We start from the raw sequence: 23,026 nt of genomic DNA on the forward strand, positions 1-23,026 counted from the left end.
CCCCTGCATTTTTAAATATAAAGGGGCTTTGAAAAATGGGCAGGCAAAAGAATTGGCACAGCGCACTACACGTGCCACATTTTTTTGCCTTTCGGACCCCCCCTAGACAAAATTCCTGGGTGCTCCCCTGATAACAGCTATAACTCACACTGGAAGGAAGAACAGCCATGTTGAAATCCAACATGCTCCATCTTTCTTCACCTCAATAGCTGCAATTGGGGGTGGGTGTTGGGACATCAGGAACAGGGACGGATTTGCTATAGACGTTACAGGTAAGTTTCCTGGTGGGCCGATGCCCAAGGGGCTGTCTGGGCCCTCCTCATGGCCGGCCAGTGGAAGTTTTTGGGGATGTATTTTGTACTGCTGGCAGTATATTGTAAAGGAACTGTGCTATTTTTACTACAAAACGGGGCCACTTTTAGTAATTTTTCCAGGGCCACTTTCAGTTCCCAGTCCGTCCCTGATCAGCAACATCCCCATACACATTAGATATTAGTCCATCTGACATGTAATGTGTATGGACACCTATAAAGAATGCATCTATTACTATACTATTAGTATTAATGCTGTTACTATTATATTACCGTATACTATTATGATGGCTAGCTACGCTTAGAGTAGTGCAGCATCATGTTTAATAAGTAATGTGAACGCAGAGCGGTCCCAGAAGAATACTGTTTGTCATCTGACCGCTGCTGTACGTATTATACGACTGACTGTAACATCAGCATCCCTTATCATGTGAAAAGCCCCCAAACTAAAGCCCGCTGTATATAGGTTACGCTGTGCTGTATAACAATAGCAGGGCCCTTTGCTGCCTGCGGCACGAGAGTGGATGAAGTCTGTTGCTATGAGCAGCACCTGAGCTCTGCTACCATGGCAACAAGCAGCCCGGTCCCTGCAGCCTCCACAATGTGTGGATTTACTGGACTGTCAGTGTATTAGTGACTGTATACTGTAGATGTATTCCAGTATAATGTAGTATGCATTAAAGCTAATACCATATGTTCATTCATTACTATTAATATATACTGTAATACCAACAGACCGCAGACAGTCCTTGAGATTATCAGGAATTCCCACCTCAGAATATTGCAAAGCGCTTCCTATAGAAATGTGCAAACCATCTGCAAACAGAAAGGAAAAACCTTGAACACACACAAGCGCAGAAGGCTTTTCCTAGCAGAATTCTGCACCTGGATTAATAGAAATCATTCTTGAAGAGACACGAGGTACAAAGCCAAAATTCCGGGTCCCCATCAGAATGGCAGCGGCGGGGGATCGGCAAGGTGAGTATTTGCTTGTTTATTTTTTACTTAATCATCTAAAGCACAAAGATTATTAGCACTCACATACATGATCATTTGTAATATATATTACAATAATAATATTTAAAGGGGTTATCCCATGATTAATGTAAAAAATAAAAACAAGACATCATATAGTACATGATGACAATACCTTTTTAACAAAATCAGCCCTGCCCCTCAGCTGGATCCAGAGATCTCCCCATTTATTATCCTGGTAGATTTATATCAGGCTGACAGCTCAGGGGAGTGTCTTTTCTGCTGTAGCTCAGGGGCGTGTCCATGCTCTACCTATCACAGCTCAGGAGGCAGTTGAAAGAAGGAAACTGAGCATGTGCGGCCATCTCAGTGAGCAGGTCAAAGAAATAAGAAATTAAGTGGCACTATACAAATACATTTTATTGAATAGCTCAGTGGCTATACACAATTTTTAATTACCGCATTTTTCACCCTATAAGACGCACCGGCCCATAAGACACACCTAGGTTTTAGAGGAGAACAATAAGAAAAATATATTTTCCATTACACCTCAGGTCAGACCAGCAATCAGACCCCCAATGTTAATCAGACCTCAGCTTACAGCCCCAATCAGACCCCCAATGTCAATCAGACCTCAGATCAGACCCCCAATGCCTCAGATCAACCCCCCAACCTTCAGCCATCTATCATCCCCCATATGTCAGCCTTCAGCCCCCATATGTCAGCCATCAGCTCCCATATGTCAGCCATCAGCTCCTATATGTCAGCCATCAGCCCCCATATGTCAGCCATCATCCCCCATATGTCAGCCATCAGCCCCTATATGTCAGCCATCAGCCCCTATATGTCAGCCATCAGCCCCTATATGTCAGCCATCAGCCCCTATATGTCAGCCATCAGCCCCCATATATCAGCACCTATATGTCAGCCATCAGCCCCCATATGTCAGCCATCAGCCCCTATATGTCAGCCATCAGCCCCTATATGTCAGCCATCAGCCCCCATATGTCAGCCATCAGCCCCCATATGTCAGCCATCAGCCCCCATATGTCAGCCATCAGCCCCCATATGTCAGCCATCAGCCCCCATATATCAGCCCCTATATGTCAGCCATCAGCCCCCATATGTCAGCCATCAGCCCCCATATGTCAGCCATCAGCCCCCATATGTCAGCCATCAGCCCCCATATGTCAGCCATCATCCCCCATATGTCAGCCATCATCCCCCATATGTCAGCCATCAGCCCCTATATGTCAGCTATCAGCCCCCATATATCAGCACCTATATGTCAGCCATCAGCCCCCATATGTCAGCCATCAGCCCCTATATGTCAGCCATCAGCCCCCATATGTCAGCCATCAGCCCCCATATGTCAGCCATCAGCCCCCATATGTCAGCCATCAGCCCCCATATGTCAGCCATCAGCCCCCATATGTCAGCCATCAGCCCCCATATATCAGCCCCTATATGTCAGCCATCAGCCCCCATATGTCAGCCATCAGCCCCCATATGTCAGCCATCATCCCCCATATGTCAGCCATCAGCCCCCATATGTCAGCCATCAGCCCCTATATGTCAGCCATCAGCCCCCATATATCAGCACCTATATATCAGCCCCCATATGTCAGCCATCAGCCCCTATATGTCAGCCATCAGCCCCCATATGTCAGCCATCAGCCCCCATATGTCAGCCATCAGCCCCCATATGTCAGCCATCAGCCCCCATATATCAGCCCCTATATGTCAGCCATCAGCCCCCATATGTCAGCCATCAGCCCCCATATGTCAGCCATCAGCCCCCATATGTCAGCCATCAGCCCCTATATGTCAGCCATCAGCCCCCATATATCAGCACCTATATGTCAGCCATCAGCCCCCATATGTCAGCCATCAGCCCCTATATGTCAGCCATCAGCCCCCATATATCAGCACCTATATGTCAGCCATCAGCCCCCATATGTCAGCCATCAGCCCCCATATGTCAGCCATCAGCCCCCATATATCAGCCCCCATATGTCAGCCATCAGCCCCCATATGTCAGCCATCAGCCCCCATATGTCAGCCATCAGCCCCCATATGTCAGCCATCAGCCCCCATATGTCAGCCATCAGCCCCCATATGTCAGCCATCAGCCTCCATATATCAGCCCCTATATGTCAGCCATCAGCCCCCATATGTCAGCCATCAGCCCCCATATGTCAGCCATCAGCCCCTATATGTCAGCCATCAGCCCCCATATATCAGCACCTATATGTCAGCCATCAGCCCCCATATGTCAGCCATCAGCCCCCATATGTCAGCCATCAGCCTCCATATATCAGCCCCTATATGTCAGCCATCATCCCCCATATGTCAGCCATCAGCCCCCATATGTAAGCCATCAGCCCCTATATGTCAGCCATCAGCCCCCATATATCAGCACCTATATGTCAGCCATCAGCCCCCATATGTCAGCCATCAGCCCCCATATGTCAGCCATCAGCCCCCATATGTCAGCCATCAGCCCCCATATGTCAGCCATCAGCCCCCATATATCAGCCCCTATATGTCAGCCATCAGCCCCCATATGTCAGCCATCAGCCCCCATATGTCAGCCATCAGCCCCCATATGTCAGCCATCAGCCCCCATATGTCAGCCATCAGCCCCCATATGTCAGCCATCAGCCCCCATATATCAGCACCTATATGTCAGCCATCAGCCCCCATATGTCAGCCATCAGCCCCCATATGTCAGCCATCAGCCCCTATATGTCAGCCATCAGCCCCCATATATCAGCACCTATATGTCAGCCATCAGCCCCCATATGTCAGCCATCAGCCCCCATATGTCAGCCATCAGCCCCTATATGTCAGCCATCAGCCCCCATATGTCAGCACCTATATGTCAGCCATCAGCCCCTATATGTCAGCCATCAGCCCCCATATATCAGCCATCAGCCCCCATATGTCAGCCATCAGCCCCCATATGTCAGCCATCAGCCCCTATATGTCAGCCATCAGCCCCCATATATCAGCACCTATATGTCAGCCATCAGCCCCCATATGTCAGCCATCAGCCCCTATATGTCAGCCATCAGCCCCTATATGTCAGCCATCAGCCCCCATATGTCAGCCATCAGCCCCCATATGTCAGCCATCAGCCCCCATATGTCAGCCATCAGCCCCCATATGTCAGCCATCAGCCCCCATATATCAGCCCCTATATGTCAGCCATCAGCCCCCATATGTCAGCCATCAGCCCCCATATGTCAGCCATCAGCCCCCATATGTCAGCCATCAGCCTCCATATATCAGCCCCTATATGTCAGCCATCAGCCCCCATATGTCAGCCATCAGCCCCCATATGTCAGCCATCATCCCCCATATGTCAGCCATAAGCCCCCATATGTCAGCCATCAGCACCTATGTCAGCCATCAGCCCCTATATGTCAGCCATCAGCCCCCATATGTCAGCCATCAGCCCCTATATGTCAGCCATCAGCCCCCATATGTCAGCCATCAGCCCCCATATATCAGCCCCTATATGTCAGCCATCAGCCCCCATATGTCAGCCACCAGCCCCCATATGTCAGCCATCAGCCCCCATATGTCAGCCATCAGCCCCCATATGTCAGCCATCAGCCCCTATATGTCAGCCATCAGCCCCCATATATCAGCACCTATATGTCAGCCATCAGCCCCCATATGTCAGCCATCAGCCCCTATATGTCAGCCATCAGCCCCCATATATCAGCCCCCATATGTCAGCCATCAGCCCCCATATATCAGCCCCTATATGTCAGCCATCAGCCCCCATATGTCAGCCATCAGCCCCCATATGTCAGCCATCAGCCCCCATATGTCAGCCATCAGCCCCCATATGTCAGCCATCAGCCCCTATATGTCAGCCATCAGCCCCCATATATCAGCACCTATATGTCAGCCATCAGCCCCTATATGTCAGCCATCAGCCCCCATATATCAGCCCCCATATGTCAGCCATCAGCCCCCATATGTCAGCCATCAGCCCCCATATGTCAGCCATCAGCCCCCATATGTCAGCCATCAGCCCCTATATGTCAGCCATCAGCCCCCATATGTCAGCCATCAACCCCCATATATCAGCACCTATATGTCAGCCATCAGCCCCCATATATCAGCACCTATATGTCAGCCATCAGCCCCCATATGTCAGCCATCAGCCCCTATATGTCAGCCATCAGCCCCCATATATCAGCACCTATATGTCAGCCATCAGCCCCCATATGTCAGCCATCAGCCCCCATATGTCAGCCATCAGCCCCCATATATCAGCCCCCATATGTCAGCCATCAGCCCCCATATGTCAGCCATCAGCCCCCATATGTCAGCCATCAGCCCCCATATGTCAGCCATCAGCCCCCATATGTCAGCCATCAGCCCCCATATGTCAGCCATCAGCCTCCATATATCAGCCCCTATATGTCAGCCATCAGCCCCCATATGTCAGCCATCAGCCCCCATATGTCAGCCATCAGCCCCTATATGTCAGCCATCAGCCCCCATATATCAGCACCTATATGTCAGCCATCAGCCCCCATATGTCAGCCATCAGCCCCCATATGTCAGCCATCAGCCTCCATATATCAGCCCCTATATGTCAGCCATCATCCCCCATATGTCAGCCATCAGCCCCCATATGTAAGCCATCAGCCCCTATATGTCAGCCATCAGCCCCCATATATCAGCACCTATATGTCAGCCATCAGCCCCCATATGTCAGCCATCAGCCCCCATATGTCAGCCATCAGCCCCCATATGTCAGCCATCAGCCCCCATATGTCAGCCATCAGCCCCCATATATCAGCCCCTATATGTCAGCCATCAGCCCCCATATGTCAGCCATCAGCCCCCATATGTCAGCCATCAGCCCCCATATGTCAGCCATCAGCCCCCATATGTCAGCCATCAGCCCCCATATGTCAGCCATCAGCCCCCATATATCAGCACCTATATGTCAGCCATCAGCCCCCATATGTCAGCCATCAGCCCCCATATGTCAGCCATCAGCCCCTATATGTCAGCCATCAGCCCCCATATATCAGCACCTATATGTCAGCCATCAGCCCCCATATGTCAGCCATCAGCCCCCATATGTCAGCCATCAGCCCCTATATGTCAGCCATCAGCCCCCATATGTCAGCACCTATATGTCAGCCATCAGCCCCTATATGTCAGCCATCAGCCCCCATATATCAGCCATCAGCCCCCATATGTCAGCCATCAGCCCCCATATGTCAGCCATCAGCCCCTATATGTCAGCCATCAGCCCCCATATATCAGCACCTATATGTCAGCCATCAGCCCCCATATGTCAGCCATCAGCCCCTATATGTCAGCCATCAGCCCCTATATGTCAGCCATCAGCCCCCATATGTCAGCCATCAGCCCCCATATGTCAGCCATCAGCCCCCATATGTCAGCCATCAGCCCCCATATGTCAGCCATCAGCCCCCATATATCAGCCCCTATATGTCAGCCATCAGCCCCCATATGTCAGCCATCAGCCCCCATATGTCAGCCATCAGCCCCCATATGTCAGCCATCAGCCTCCATATATCAGCCCCTATATGTCAGCCATCAGCCCCCATATGTCAGCCATCATCCCCCATATGTCAGCCATAAGCCCCCATATGTCAGCCATCAGCACCTATGTCAGCCATCAGCCCCTATATGTCAGCCATCAGCCCCCATATGTCAGCCATCAGCCCCTATATGTCAGCCATCAGCCCCCATATGTCAGCCATCAGCCCCCATATGTCAGCCATCAGCCCCCATATGTCAGCCATCAGCCCCCATATGTCAGCCATCAGCCCCTATATGTCAGCCATCAGCCCCCATATATCAGCACCTATATGTCAGCCATCAGCCCCCATATGTCAGCCATCAGCCCCTATATGTCAGCCATCAGCCCCCATATATCAGCACCTATATGTCAGCCATCAGCCCCTATATGTCAGCCATCAGCCCCCATATATCAGCCCCCATATGTCAGCCATCAGCCCCCATATATCAGCCCCTATATGTCAGCCATCAGCCCCCATATGTCAGCCATCAGCCCCCATATGTCAGCCATCAGCCCCCATATGTCAGCCATCAGCCCCCATATGTCAGCCATCAGCCCCTATATGTCAGCCATCAGCCCCCATATATCAGCACCTATATGTCAGCCATCAGCCCCTATATGTCAGCCATCAGCCCCCATATATCAGCCCCCATATGTCAGCCATCAGCCCCCATATGTCAGCCATCAGCCCCCATATGTCAGCCATCAGCCCCCATATGTCAGCCATCAGCCCCTATATGTCAGCCATCAGCCCCCATATGTCAGCCATCAACCCCCATATATCAGCACCTATATGTCAGCCATCAGCCCCCAGTGCAAAAAATAAAAAAAACTCAATTACCTCTCCTGCTCCTGGACGCCACCTCTCCCCACCATCGCGATCCTCTTCATCCTGCTGTGGGCTGTGTATCGCGGCGCACAGTGTGAGGTCACAGAGCGCCCTCACGCTGTGTGCAGCCCTGCACAGCCGATAGCCGAGCCGAGGACCAGGAAACGGTGAGTACAGAGCCTTCACTGCTTCCCGGTCCTCCGGTACTAATAGCGCTTCCATAATGGAAGCGCTTCATTAGTATTCGCCCCATAAGACGCAGGGGCATTTTCCCCCCCATTTACGGTAAATGCAATTACAAAAGTATTCAGATGCAGGTGCTGGTTTAAAAACTGTAGAATATTTTTCGTGGGACAAGCAGGTCATGGTGAAATTCCTCTAGTCCCTGTTCTGCTACATATGGTAAAACAGCAACTGAACCTAGGGTGCCTTCACATGAGCCAGATTTTTGTTGAAGACATTTTTGTCACTGAAAATCAGTTCCATTCATTTGAATAGGGCTTGTAGAAATCCATCTGCCTGCCTCCAAAACAACCCCAGGCAGATGACCAGAACTGGGTTTCACCCGCAGAAATTTTGCTACTAAATCTGCTGTGTGTGAAGGCACCCTAGGCTCACCACAATACTGAGTAATAGCTAATGAATATGTTATTATAGTAAATAGCTACTCTTTTGCACACAGGTTTTTTTAAGCTGCAGAGCATCTCAAATAAAAATGTAGCAACTTTGCAAGTAGTCTTGGTATTGAAAATGAAGTAGCATTTCAGTTTGCCTCCGTTCAGTCCCCATTCTGCTGCAGCGTTTTGCTGTCCACCTGACCAAGCGGAGCAAGAAGGATCCGTCCTGGCACACAATGTAAGTCAATGGGGACGGATCCGTTTTCTCTAACACAATCTGGCACAATAGAAAACGGATCCGTCCCCCATTGACTTTCAGTGTTGTTCAAGACGGATCCGTCATGGCTATAGAAAACATAATACAACCGGATCCGGTCATGACGGATGCAAGCGGTTGTGTTATTGTAACGGAAGCGTTTTTGCAGATCCATGACAGATCCGCAAAAAACGCTAATGTGAAAGTAGCCTAACTCATGGCTGTATGAACTGAATACTCAGAGTTTATTTTCGGTCTGTAACATTAAGACACATAAAACTCTTTTTTTATTTCTTTTTCTTACATAGATGTGGTTTTGAAAGCGCAGATAAGCCTTTAAATACTTAGAGATGCTTACACATGCATGTGAACAGCTATAGAAATAACAATGGGGGGCATTCATCAAGACTGGCGTTTTCTTTGCAGGTCTTGATTCCCCCTGCACAGCCAGAGGATGCACCAATTTTATGTAGTGGCGCAGACCTCTCATAGATTTGGCACATCCTGCTGCTTTCCGTGCAACAGACTAATTACATTTCTGTCTTTATTTACACCAGAAAACCGGCATGAATAATGATAAATGTGCCGGGCCTGCGGGCCTCGCCCCCTACCACCTTCACCACACACCCTTTTCTCACCACTTCAGAAAAGTGTCGGGAAGGGGGGGGGGGGGAGTAGCAATTACAACTATTGTGGCGTAAATAGCATAATAAATGCCCCCCATAATGTGTAATGCTGCATCAAAAAACAATCTGGACTCAATCATTTCTACAAATCCCTCAACTATTCCCCCTGTTTGTACTGCTTCGGACGAGAACGCCTGGGGTTCCAGGATGTCCAGGTAGGTGTACCGTGACACGTGCACAACCACAACACCTAAAGGGACATTATAGGCTACCTTTGCCCCACTCTGGCATTCCTACACCTGGGTACCACCTATCACCAACACCATCTACTTAAGGGACTCTGTTCCCTGTTGCTGAAATGCAACTGGCGTCATGACAAAAAACTCTTTCACTTTAAGGGACCCCTGGTAGTACCCCGTCCGTTGCACATGTTTAGTTAAAAATCAGCTAAAGACCCTTGATGTGACAGAATGAAAAAAAATAGATCTACACTAATCCCTTAACTCCCCTCCATTCTCAACACCACTGCTCTGGTCCTCAGCTCTGATCTGTGTTACATGGCTGCAGAGTTATGTAGTTGTACACAACACATTACCACTGCAGCCACTCATTGGCTTTAGCAATCTTGTGTCATACACCACACAGGCCACTGATTGGCTGCAGTGGTGAAATGGAGTATACGGCACATGATGGCTGCAGTCAAATAAAAAAAAATACTGGCGGGAACAACTTACCCCGGAGGGATAGATGCCCTACTGCTGCTCCCACTGGTTCTCTGTACTCCTGGTCTGTTCAGATTGTTCTGTCCTGGGTAAGCTGTTGATCCTGGTACACTTTGACTACGAGAGCTATTTCTGATTCCTCCTGCAGGACGACCTCCTTCTCCTGGTCTTCCCCAACCTGCAGCTCCCCCACTATACGTAACGCTCTGTCTTATTCCAGATGGATGTAGTGGAGGGGGAGGGGGTGGAGGCAAGTTGGGTGGAGGCCCAGGGGGGACCTTAACTTTCTGTGATGCTAGGATAGCATTAGAAGCTGCTCTAGTACTGTTTACTAGCAGACACTGGGGGCAAGAACAAGGTAATCCAGAACCAGACCCCACAGGCCACGACTGAGACTTAGGAATGGATCCCATTGTCAAAGGATATGCAAGATCCATGCGCCTCCTTAGTCGTCGTTTACGATGTGTTTGCCGGTTGACTTGACACATGCTATGGAAATGCACCAAGTAGCAGAAACCAAGTGTAGTGAGGTCCAGCCAAGGGTGCTGCTTCTCATAGGCATTCTGGATAGCAATGCAGATTTCTGTATCATAAGGAGTCCAGGAGCCTGCATCATTTTCCCATTCCCATACGATACCCTTGCCTGGGGCAGAAGATGGTTCAAAAAAACTGCGTCTTACTGGGCGGACGGTCCCTGTGGGGAAAAAAATGAACAGGATAAAAAGAAGTTCATTAAAACGTACTTCTTAAAATGCAAAAAAAACTAAAATGAAAAAAAACAGAACTTAGCATAACAGTATAAACCAATAGTACAGATGACTATAAGAAACTTTATAATAAATCTTATCAGAGAAAAGTGCCTCTTTCGCCTCACTTGCTCATCCTAAATTAAAAAGGGGTTGTCAGCTTTTTACTACTTATGACCTATCCTCAGGAAATGACATCAATATCAGATCAAAAACAGATCAGTTTGAAGAAAAGGCAGCGCCAGTACGCTCTGCTCTGTTTCACTTCTCGCCGCAGTAACTGCAGTGGTGAGCAGGTGGAATTTCAAGTAAGGCGTCCCCATTCACTTCTATGGGACAGCTCCGTCTGTTCAAGTGAATTCTACAGATCCATCCCATTGAAGTGAATGGGGACACCATACTTGTAATTACGTACATCTGCTCACCACTGTAATTGCTGCGGTGAGCAGGTAAACAGAGAAGAGAAAGCAGCGCCTTCTCTTCAAACAGTCGATCGGCGGGGGTGCCGGGAGTCTGATATTGATGACCTTTCCTGAGGATAGGTCATCAATAGTAAAAAGCGGACAACCCCTTTAAGGACCCTTTACATGGGCTGACTCAGAGGGCTATTATCAGGAACAAATTGCTCCTTCCCAATAACTGCTCCAATCATCGACTTGTGTGAAGGGGCCTTAAAAGTCTATGTTGAATCCATCGAGAAACAAGATGGACTGTTATCTCACTTAAAGATCAGATGTGACCAGGCTTAAAGGGGTTATCCAATATTATAAACTGCCCCCATGTGCCGGGCCACTCACAGGGAACATACTTACCCTGCTCCCCGCGCCACTCCTGGTCCCCGCACCACCGCTGCTGCTTCTCCCTGTAAGCCGATGAAAACATCCGGTGTCGGGGGGAGCAGCCAATGGCAGGTGAGAATGGGGATGAGCCTCCCTAGAAATATCAAGAGGGAAAAAATTCTGGCACTCCAGAAAATGAAATCTATGGCAGCAATGCGGCTGGCGTATATTTCAGGAGTAATGTGCATCAGTTTTCTGGCGCAAATGTTAAATCCAGCTTCAGAGGTCACACCAGCGGTTTGCCCCTCCCACCCATGCCTTGCCCACTTTTTGTAAAAATGGCAGATAAAGCCAACAAGTCACCATTTGTGGTGCAAGTCCCGTTTTGTTTATGGCGTAGCCTAGAGGAATAACTACAATTTATATAATAAGCTCTTCATAATGACCACCGCTTGATGGCCATGCCAGCCCGGGCGACACAGTGACTTTGCACCAGGCAGCAGATTTGGCAGCAAAGAAAACAAACAACCAATCCAACCATAGAACAGGGTGACATAATGACTAACTGACAAATAAAAGCTGACTGCCAAGTCTATTTCTGCTGATTTACCCTTCTGACCTCACAAAGATGTCCCTGCAGAAATGCGCCAGCACCTCTCCAGAAGTCCAAATGTCACACGTCTACTTCTACTCACATCCCCACCTATCCCTTGGTTGAATTTGATGGACGTATGTCTTTTTTCAACCGTATTAACTATGTAACTCGAAACAATATAATATAGGCAACAATTTATAAAAATCATGCTATTAATACAGCTTTTCAAATGTGGTCTATAATCTCAGGATAACATGTCAAAATCACAACAGATTTATTGCCCACCCTATATACTACAAAAATGAGTTTATAACCAGTAGGTTGAGCTCTATGGAAGGGGATGTATCAAAACTGAAGCAGTGAAGTAGTTGTCTATGGAACCATCAGATTTCGCCTCTCATTTTGCAGAGAAGTTTGGAAAATAAGAGCTAACCTGAATGGTTGCAGTGGGCAACTACTTTACTTTTTCTTTGCAGCAGTTTTGATAAGTTGCCCCCTATGTCATCTGTTAACATGATACTAAATGAACACCTAAAGGGGTCACAGCCTAAAATGGGTGCATCCAAAATATGTCAGTCATTATTTCTCAGACTTGCAGTATAAAGACCTCATGCACAAAACCGTAGGGATATTTTGATCCAAAAACCACAGATCCACAAAATATGGATACCTTCTGTGTCAATTCCACATATTTCTCAGCCCCATCAATAGAAATGACAGTTTGTCACTGCAATACAGACCAGAAGAGGACATGGCCTATAATTAGTGGAAGGCCACATGTACCCACAAAAAATGTGGATCGCACACACATGAAAAATACAGTCATCTGGGGCTATAGGGGTTTTGCAGGATCAGCATATTGATGGCGTATCCTTAGAATAGGCCAACAATATTTGATAGTGGAGATCTACTTCTCAGCTCTCAACTGTTTGAAAAGGCTATGGTGCCCGTGTCAGTGCTGGGGAGTCTTCATGGTTTACCTCAGTCCATCTACCTGTGTTTACTTAGTAGTGGTGGTGCAAAATATGGCAGCATTGTCCCATTCCCTTTAATGCAATATCCTGAACCACCGCTACTAAGAACACAGCATGTGCAGCAAGCCCCTGAGGAGCCAGTGCACAGGATGGGAGTGGTAGTGGCCCTGATGAAGTGTTGTTGTGTCACAGTGTTCTACCTCAGTCTGTCGCTCACTGGGGTTCAGTGCAGTGAAAAAAGTGGTGTGAAGAACCAGGCAGCGATTGAAGAAGGAAGAACGTCTTTCTTTACTGAGTGCAAAAAATAAATAGCAGCAAATCCAGCAGCAGTTTGTACAAAGTGCAATTCTCTTCTTCCAGATAATTAGGTATGGTGGCTGGAAATGTGGCAGAAGATGACGCTCTAGCTGACAATATCTCTCTCCTGATTCCCTACGGCACCTTTGGCTATAGATGTCCATTGTATGATTCAGGATTATAACTATGCCTGTTCTGAACTGCGGTGATGGTGTCTTAACGTGTTTCCTAACACCTTGCAGTGGAGTTTTGATAGCTTGATCACTATGCTGACACAAATAGTTTACAGATCTGCAGGCTGTCTGGAGCCATAGTCCTCCTAGATGAGCTTCCTCTATTGTCTACTTGGCCTGGAAGAATGGGAGCTTGATCCCATGTTCCCGCACTCTTTTCTTTCTCATTCCTAACCAGCTCTACCCCTCCCTTGGCAGGAAGTAGGACCAGCCCACTCCTACCAAGAGGGGAGGAATGGGATGGTAGGTCCCATTCCTGTTGGCAAACACTGCCAACCATACCCCATCTGCTGGTGAACAAAATGTATAGCATGACATTACATTACAAACCAATTGTAGTACCCCCAGGTCTGGGGTACTGCACATGCAGGTAGATGGATTGAGGTAAATAATAAAGAGTCCACACTGCTCACAAAAGCACCACAGCCCCTTCAAACAGAGTCAGACCACCACAGATGCAATATTGATGGCGTATCCTGAGGATAGGCCATAACGCCATATGTATGGTGATCCTGGTAAAACTGTTTTAACAGAGTTTTTTTTTTGGAGTATTGGATTGTGGTGATTAATATCACCTTGGTGGCCCTATTTCAACTTTTCACTGTGTATTCAATTACCCCTTAATTCCACATTTTTGTTGTCTGTACTGCCTATTTTTACCTGTGCTTAAAATAGGGTTGCTAGGCATGGTCCGTCCTTCATAGAAGGACGGAGGATGCTGCGTGCAAGGTCACATTACTGACAGCCAGGGACTGTAAGTAAATGATTAAAGCCAGGTCCTCCCCAGCAGCTGATAACAGTGCCTGGGCTGTGTGCACTTCTCCCTGTCCCTGCGCTTGGCAGACGCTCCCTCACTCAGCAGAGCTGGAGAATGCAGAGTTGGAGCAGCGCACACCAGGGAAGGGAGATCTGCCATCTGCTCAGTGTATAAATGAAAGCAACATGTGGTAAGAGGACCCCTTTGTGCTGCAGGAGATTAACCCTTTAGGGGGGAGAGCTCTGGTTACTGACACTTTTGGGGGGCTATTGTTACTGGCTAGTGCATGTGAGGAGCTCAATGCATTGTGGGTAGTGAGGGCAGGCGGGATTAGCCTCAGGGTGAGGGCAGTGGCGGCCATCTTAACTGAATACTGAAATTGCAGTTTTATGCAGACTGGTTGCTAAGGGCTGAATCTTATTAAATATGGGGTAAGTCAGTCTAATAGTAACTGATTCTGGAATATCATGTTATTAGTAACTACATATATGAAAATTGAAATTAGGGTCTAAATGTGACAGTTATCCTTTAAGAAGGGCCCAAATTAACCATTTGAGAATGATTCATGGCTTTACTGCCTACACTGTTCAAAATGTGATGTTAATGTGAGCAAACGCATGCATATAATCTTCTCATAGTGCAATATGCCTTACAGATATAGTCAAAATGTGCAAAAAAACATAAGCAATGTAACATATTCAGTTGCCAGGGCTTTTCTCCCTTTAGAAGCAACATTCGCTGTAACATAACACAGATATAGACGTCAGCTTTCCTTGCCAAGCGCTCCCTCTCCTCTGACTCTGCAGGTCTGCGGTCACAAGAACAAGCAGATAATTAATAATCCTGTTGGGAGGTGTGTTTGGTGTACCAGATAAATCTGTCCCCGAGGGCCATCCAACCTAAAGAGTCCCTGGACAGGAGAACTGGCTTCAGGAGGCCTGGATTATGTTTCAGGACTATATCATGTGTTGCACAGCTTTGCTCTAGTGACTTCATGCAGCATGCACACTGGCGCATGATGACGGATAAACCCTTTCCATGGTTTCTGTGATATAAATCTTCTGATGACCAGAATATGTTAGTGCCTGGCTATACAACTAATGGTTTAGAGCTAAGGAATAATGGAGCTATGTGTGCAAAATGACCACTGTGAGGAATATGGTTTATCATTTATTGGCAGCCGTGATTGTCATTTGATTCACCTTTTGGCATGTACACAGTCAGTGTACATGCAAAATAAGTTCTCACCCCCCAGCCATCTGATGTCAGCTAGCAAGGGAGGAAGCCCCAGGGGTCCAGGCTTCAAGGAGGTCCCAGGTGGATAAAGTCACACCTCAATCAGCCAGGTTGGAGGCAAGCTAATCCTGCAGGAAAACCCCCAGCAGGAGGCCTCAGCCCTTGCCCAGGATCAATGATACATTCCAGACATGTTTGCACCTACATTTCATAAGGAATTATGAACCATCCGTCCATCCCAGGCATAATTCGGTTATCTTTTTGCGATCCTGCGGCAAAGTCAAATGTCCACGTGGATTAAGGAAAGTATATAGTGGCTCTCTTCCTGATACAAAAATGGGCGGGTGCTCTTGCTTGTTAGTGATTACACCCAATCACAAGTATTAATAAGTATTGTCAAGTATAGCAGGCACTCCTCATGTGGTTATATAGTAAGTGTATGCATATAAAATTATTATATATTTATTCAACAATACAACATAAAAACTATATAATAAATATATAAAACTTGGTATAAAACTACAACATAAGTCTACAATATAAAATCTATTAGCAGCAGATATTGGCAGTAAGAACGGCAAATAGCGGTAACAAATGTTCACATGGTCCTGGCTTGAGTCTAGGATGCCCGGCAGGGGAGATATACATATCTCCCCACAGAAACCACATAGCGGCACCATGTTTGGACTCTAGTTTTAGACAGAACACAGGCGGATCAATTGGGCCCGGAACCATTTTTCTTGCGACATTCTGGTCTGGGGCTATGAGCCCTAAGGGGTTTTATGGGTCATTTGCTGCCAACACCAGAGAAGGAGGGGTGGACCCCACCCATGCAAGCCAGCGGGTGGTGTGTTTTCTGAAGGGGGTCACATCGTGCCAATGTGTTTGGAGAAACCGGGAACCAGCTGACCTCACTGCCCCCACGTGACTGCAGCCAAGGACTATTCCACGCTTATCACCCTAAGGAACTTTCATCTACCCGGTAACTGACTTTTACTCAGCTTAACCCAGTTGTACCCATATAACCTGTATCTGTAACCTCAGACCACTGTATATATTCTCTGTGTATATTGTGTTATATCTAGTGTGCCCTTATGGCGATTAAATATATAATTTAATCTTGTGCTATCTTGTATCTCGATTACGAATCCCCACGTCCGTGTTTCGGCCTAGTTATAAGCTGCCGCGGGTTGGTTTCTCACCCTATATAATCCCGTTAGCAGACCGGGCTTATATCAAACGAGAAGCTGGTGGCAGATACCCAGGCTGAGACAGTGCTGTTTTCACTGCGCCCGTGAAAAGGCTCTCTCAGCTTGTTGCCTCTCTGTGCCCGCGTGGACAGGAGGTGTCTGTGTAAACTGTACCAAGCTGACCTTACATGCTCCTCTGGAGGGCATAACACTTTGGTAACCCGTGACCATACCGCGGCTCGTAAGCTCGACGTAGGCAACGTCAAGCGGGCACGAGGTCTGGTATTCGTCACATATTGGTGGCAGCAAAGTGGGATCGTGATACTAGTGTGTGTGAGTGTGAGACCCATACTCCCAGACACTAAAGACGACCAGCAGTATCTTTTGCTGCTGGAGTCTTAAGATCAGCTCAACACTAGACAGTCTGAGTGCAAATACAATAAGGTGTGTGTGCTTCAGGTAGCAGTCTGTGTCAGTGACCATCCGTGGCAATGATGGCCAGTTACGCACGAAGCAAGGCTAAGGAAATGGCCAAGGCTATGAATGATGGCGGGGAGGACGCAGTCCAGATAGGGGGCCGAGAGGAGGTAGAAGGCAACTTTATTCAAGGCGAGGGGGAGCACAGCCAAAGCTCCCCAAGGAGCCAGTTGCCGGAGGTGAGGTCCGCGGTGGGCCTCACTCCACCTATGTAGTGTACGGGGACTGTAATGCCCGTCACTACAGGAGGGTCACTTGTGTGCTGTCGTCCCCCTTATTTATGGGGAAGTTGGTATAAGTCGTCTTTATAAAATGTAATGTAATGTAATGTAATGCTATGTATTTCCCTGTTACTGTAAAACTTGCATGTACAGGCCTGCTAGGGGTGTCATTTCAGCTCTTAGTCACTAGAGGGAGCTAGGGAGCCCTAGTTTATATAAGGCCAAGTCAGGGAAAGGAAAGTCAGTCTAGTCTAAAGCCAGTCTACAGCAGTTGGAGTTTAGACTATGTCAGAGTCAAGTCCAGGCCGGAAGCCTGCAGACCAGGAGAGGGTATTGCAGTCCCTGTAACCGGGTTCCAGATTCAAATAGAAGGTTCCCCTCCTGAGTTCATCTATGCAGAAGCAGGAACACCTCAAGTTCAGAAGCTTCCAGAGTGAGTTCAGAAGTTTCTAGAGTCTGAGGAAGCTGAGAGAGAGACAGAGGCAAAGCTCAGAAAAGCAAGAGGTACTCAAGACAACAGAGGAGGTACTTGATAAAGATAAAACCAAGGATATACGCCAGAGCTAGGGCATTGGGCCTTGGAGAAGAGTTTATATGTTCCAGGATCAGTCAGGAATAGAGTGCAAGCTGCCTGTACTACAAGTCCTGTGTTTAAAACTCTGAAGTCACCTTGCTATACATATATTGCCTGCATCAACTGTATTGAAAATCAACTGTCTGCAAAGGAACTGCGTTTCCGTTAATGTCCCTATATGATGACTACTAAAGTTTGAGTTCTGCTTTAACATCACGTGGTTCCTCAATTATTCCTGCTATCAGCAAACGGCGTGCCACCGTTTAATTGGCACTGGCGTCACGAACATTTCTCATCATCACCTGCCCTTGCAGAGAGTCAGCCGTCTCAGGTTAGTGTCTATTGCACTACAACACCCAGGAACATTTCTACACCTAACTTGAGTACGCTGCACATCTCTTTTGGCGTCACGAACAGGATACGCACGCTTTCCAGTGCAAGAAGCGTGAACTTTGTGCCTTATACAGTTGCCCTGTGACCAAAGTGACAAATTGCCTGTTTTATTAAAGTGGACTTTGTGGACTGAAAAACATACCAAAAGTGTGCCTAAAACCTCCAAAAAGCGCTGTGCAGTGTTGCGCTATCAAGAGGAAAGAAATCGCCACACCGGAGTGTGGTTTTATGGACTTTTCATCATCCTGCTTGCTGTCAGTGAATAGACAGCGGATTTTGCTAAAGATGGCCGCTGAGCTTACTGAAATAACTGCTGCGTCATCTTCATCCCGAAAAAGCGGGAAAAATTGGCGCCTTTTTGAGGAAATAGCGGGAAGGAGTTCAAGGTCAGGCGCCACTGCTTATCTGGACATTTGCATGTCGGCTAGCATGGACTCCGCCTTCCATATACTGGAATACCTGGGGGGCGACCTCCCAGTGCAATGGGAGGAGCTGGCTGAACTTGTGGGCGCCACCCTGTCGCTCTCCGGAGAAGGATCGAGCATGTTGGAGAGTGAGCACCGCTTTGCTGCAACGTCCGCGCCTGAAATACCAAAAATGAATGATATTGGTGTAGAGCCAGAAGAGGCTCCACCGGCCTACTCTCCGGGACCGGAGAAACCCGCCTGCCCGCCACGGGAGAAAGAACCGGAGCCCTGCTATGGCTCCTGGAGAGACTTCTTTCAACCCTCTTTCAAGTGGTCTTCACTAATGGCAGAGATCCGGGAGGCCGCTATAAAGCGGAATACAAAGACCAAAATCTATTATGAGGAACTGACCAAGACTATCCATGAACGACACACCAACACCCAACTCCGCCTGGAAAGGAGAAAGGGGTTGGTGGTGTCCTTTGACAAAGCCCGTGGCTACGGGTTCATACAAGATTACCTGACTGGCAGAGATCTATATGTTAACAGAAGATCTGTCAAGAGAGACTACCTCCCTTCCTATCAGCACAGCCTCCGCGAGGGAGAGGAAGTGGAGTTCACCCCTGCCGAGAGCCTGAGAGGCCCTTATGCAACTGCTGTGACCCGTCCCAAGCGAGAACCTGAGGACTGGGAGGCAGAAGAAGAAGACTACTCTGGCTGCGAGCGGGAACCGGAACGCTCTCCAGAGCCGACCCATCACGCCTTCCAGGAGCGGAGCTCCTTCATTGGGCCTAACGTCTTCTGGCAGCCAACCGTGTTGGAAAAATGGGTGAGCCCCTATCCTTCCCCCGAGCTGCCTCGTCGGGAGAAGACCATACAAGATATGGAAAACTTAAAAGGACTTCGCAATACCTTTGAGAACATCCGGAGGGGTCGGAGACCCGATGCATCACCAGAACCTGCAGAGGCCGAGTCCGCGCCATCGTTGACTGTACCTGCGCCGGCGGCGCCAGCAGATGACAGCGACTCTGACACGGGGAGCATCGGTGAACAGATTGTCCGGCTGGAGGAGAAGTTGCGGGAGCTGCGCAAGATCGCGACCGCCAGGATCCAGACGCCGCCAAAGAAGGACGAGGTAAGGGTGCCTGTCACCACCCGTAAACCACCGTCTGCTAATGTTGCTCCGTCAAGGCCCCAAGGAAGACCCGTTATTCCTGTAAGTTGCTGCACCGAGCCCACCGGACCGCTTGCGGCGGCGGTATCAACTGTCTTACATCCCACAATTATCATGCCGGGACCAGTACGGTCCACCCAAGGGTTTACCTCTAGGTCCATGGGGCCAATACCTATTAGGGGCCCCTTTACCTTGCAGCTGCCCCCTAACACCGTTATGTGGGCCCATCCTCCTGTAGAGGACTACTACAGGCCGTATTTGCCAGCAGAGCCGGGTAATGACGATATACCCCTGTGAATCAGCCTGCTAGGCCTTTGATTTATTTCATCAAAGAATGATGTTATTAACCCTTCCAGGACAGGAGTCCTATGTTTCCTGGTCGTTTGTTGCTGCTGCCAGTTCATCCACGGCTCAGTGGTAGGTGTTAACCACTGAAATCACAAGGTCAACAAAGCCAAGTTTGTTTCCAGGATCTCCTGCCTGCTTTTGCCATCCCACGCCAAGTTGTGCCTGTTCCTTTGTTGCACCTTTTACCTTAACCCCCTTTTCAGGTTGATCAGGGGTATTACAGCACTTGTTTTATATTATACCATTTTATTGTGCAACTTGATACTAAGGAACCGTGCCCGGAGACAGACTCAAAAGAACCTGAGCCTCTGAGATTCTTACTCTTTTTAAAGTGAATGTGCCCAGAGATGGACTCCACCGCACGAGAGCCTCTGTGATTTAATAGGAAAATAACCTGGGTACGGACTCATGTTTGTTCTTTGAGCCTCCAAGAACTTTTATACTGTTTTATCTATTTTGCTGTTCTATTATGGACTTATTCATTGTCATGGACTATCCTGGTTATAATGTTACGCTGTGCCAGGTCAGCGCCCCAGTTCCATTTACTATCCTGAGAAGAAGAGAACGACGCCCCTTGTCACCAACCTTCACCTTTGCCAATTGGACCTGATATGAATGTAAATGCAGATGGATTACATATATGTATGCCTGCATGTCTCTTTTTCTGTTTCAGGTAGAGATTCCAGTTGGGCAAACCCTGATGGAGTACGAGGTCGTACTCAGCTTAAAGCAGTGGGGTATGTAGTGTACGGGGACTGTAATGCCCGTCACTACAGGAGGGTCACTTGTGTGCTGTCGTCCCCCTTATTTATGGGGAAGTTGGTATAAGTCGTCTTTATAAAATGTAATGTAATGTAATGCTATGTATTTCCCTGTTACTGTGAAACTTGCATGTACAGGCCTGCTAGGGGTGTCATTTCAGCTCTTAGTCACTAGAGGGAGCTAGGGAGCCCTAGTTTATATAAGGCCCAGTCAGGGAAAGGAAAGTCAGTCTAGTCTAAAGCCAGTCTACAGCAGTTGGAGTTTAGACTATGTCAGAGTCAAGTCCAGGCCGGAAGCCTGCAGACCAGGAGAGGGTATTGCAGTCCCTGTAACCGGGTTCCAGATTCAAAGAGAAGGTTCCCCTCCTGAGTTCATCTATGCAGAAGCAGGAACACCTCAAGTTCAGAAGCTTCCAGAGTGAGTTCAGAAGTTTCTAGAGTCTGAGGAAGCTGAGAGAGAGACAGAGGCAAAGCTCAGAAAAGCAAGAGGTACTCAAGACAACAGAGGAGGTACTTGATAAAGATAAAACCAAGGATATACGCCAGAGCTAGGGCATTGGGCCTTGGAGAAGAGTTTATATGTTCCAGGATCAGTCAGGAATAGAGTGCAAGCTGCCTGTACTACAAGTCCTGTGTTTAACACTCTGAAGTCACCTTGCTATACATATATTGCCTGCATCAACTGTATTGAAAATCAACTGTCTGCAAAGGAACTGCGTTTCCGTTAATGTCCCTATATGATGACTACTAAAGTTTGAGTTCTGCTTTAACATCACGTGGTTCCTCAATTATTCCTGCTATCAGCAAACGGCGTGCCACCGTTTAATTGGCACTGGCGTCACGAACATTTCTCATCATCACCTGCCCTTGCAGAGAGTCAGCCGTCTCAGGTTAGTGTCTATTGCACTACAACACCCAGGAACATTTCTACACCTAACTTGAGTACGCTGCACCTGCCCATCCCCCAGGCTGCTCTCCTACAAGCTGCCCTGGACCATCTCGAGGCCGGAGACCAGGCAGCCTCTGAGCTCTTCCTGGCGGCTGCAGAGCGTCGCGAGCAAGCAGAGGCTGCAGAACGTCGGGACAAAGCAGAAGCTGCAGAGAGAGAACGTCGGGAGCAAGCAGCAGCTGCAGAACGTCGCAAGCATGTGGAGCGTGAGCACCCTGTACAAATGCTCCAGCTGAAACTCCAACTCCAGCAGCCCTCTGCAGCCTGATGTGAGTCCCCAGAGGTCCGGATTCCCAAACTGCGGGCAGAGGACTTTCCCCTACTGGACAAAAACGGGGACCTGGACACCTTTTTGTTGGCATTTGAGATGGCCTGCCATCAGTACCAACTGCCAGAGGACCAGTGGGTGAGATTCCTCACGCCATGGCTCAGGGGAGAAGCCCTTGAAATATTCGGGTACCTGCCCAGCGAGACCATCCTGAGCTATGAGGACATCAAACAGACTCTGGTCAGGCAGTATAACTTAACCCCTGAGTCGTACCGGAAGAAGCTCAGGAATTTGCAGCGGGGTTCTACCCAGAGCTAGGCTGATCACATGCGGGTTCCTGCTGAGAGCGGTCGACCAATGGACCACAGGATTGGAGCTCACCACCGTCCAGCAGCTGAAGGAGCTCATCGCCACAGAGCAGTTCTTGTGGAATTGTTCAGAGGACCTACAGCAGTACCTCTGCGACCAGAAGCCAAAGGGGGCCTCCGCAACAGCAGCCCTGGCTGATGAATACACCAACAACAGGACTTCAGAGGCCCGGAAACCTGTCAGCTGGAGAGGGAGTAAGACGCACGCTGCACCTGCTACCACTGCCCCAAGGCCGAAGGGGGCACCGGCCCCGACTTCACTTTCTACGTCTGTGGGGGAACACCGACTTTGCCACCTGTGTAAACAGCCAGGTCACTTCAAGGCCCCAGCGCCCGAGGGACCCGTCCCAGTCATCGAC

At 48.6% G+C, this 23,026-nt stretch overlaps 1 protein-coding gene across 1 annotated transcript in view; it reads right to left on the reverse strand.

Moving 5' to 3' along the window:
* The window catches only part of DTX1 (deltex E3 ubiquitin ligase 1), a 74,580-nt gene that overhangs the window by 40,476 nt on the left and 11,078 nt on the right, over positions 1-23,026 (reverse strand). Inside the window, exon 2 of the mRNA XM_040420267.1 lies at positions 9,933-10,614. Coding sequence (XP_040276201.1) covers positions 9,933-10,614 — 682 coding nt within the window. The remainder of the gene's footprint in view (positions 1-9,932; positions 10,615-23,026) is intronic.

Source organism: Bufo bufo, chromosome 2, assembly GCF_905171765.1.
Source record: "Bufo bufo chromosome 2, aBufBuf1.1, whole genome shotgun sequence".
In the NCBI taxonomy this organism is placed as follows: Eukaryota; Metazoa; Chordata; class Amphibia; order Anura; family Bufonidae; genus Bufo; species Bufo bufo.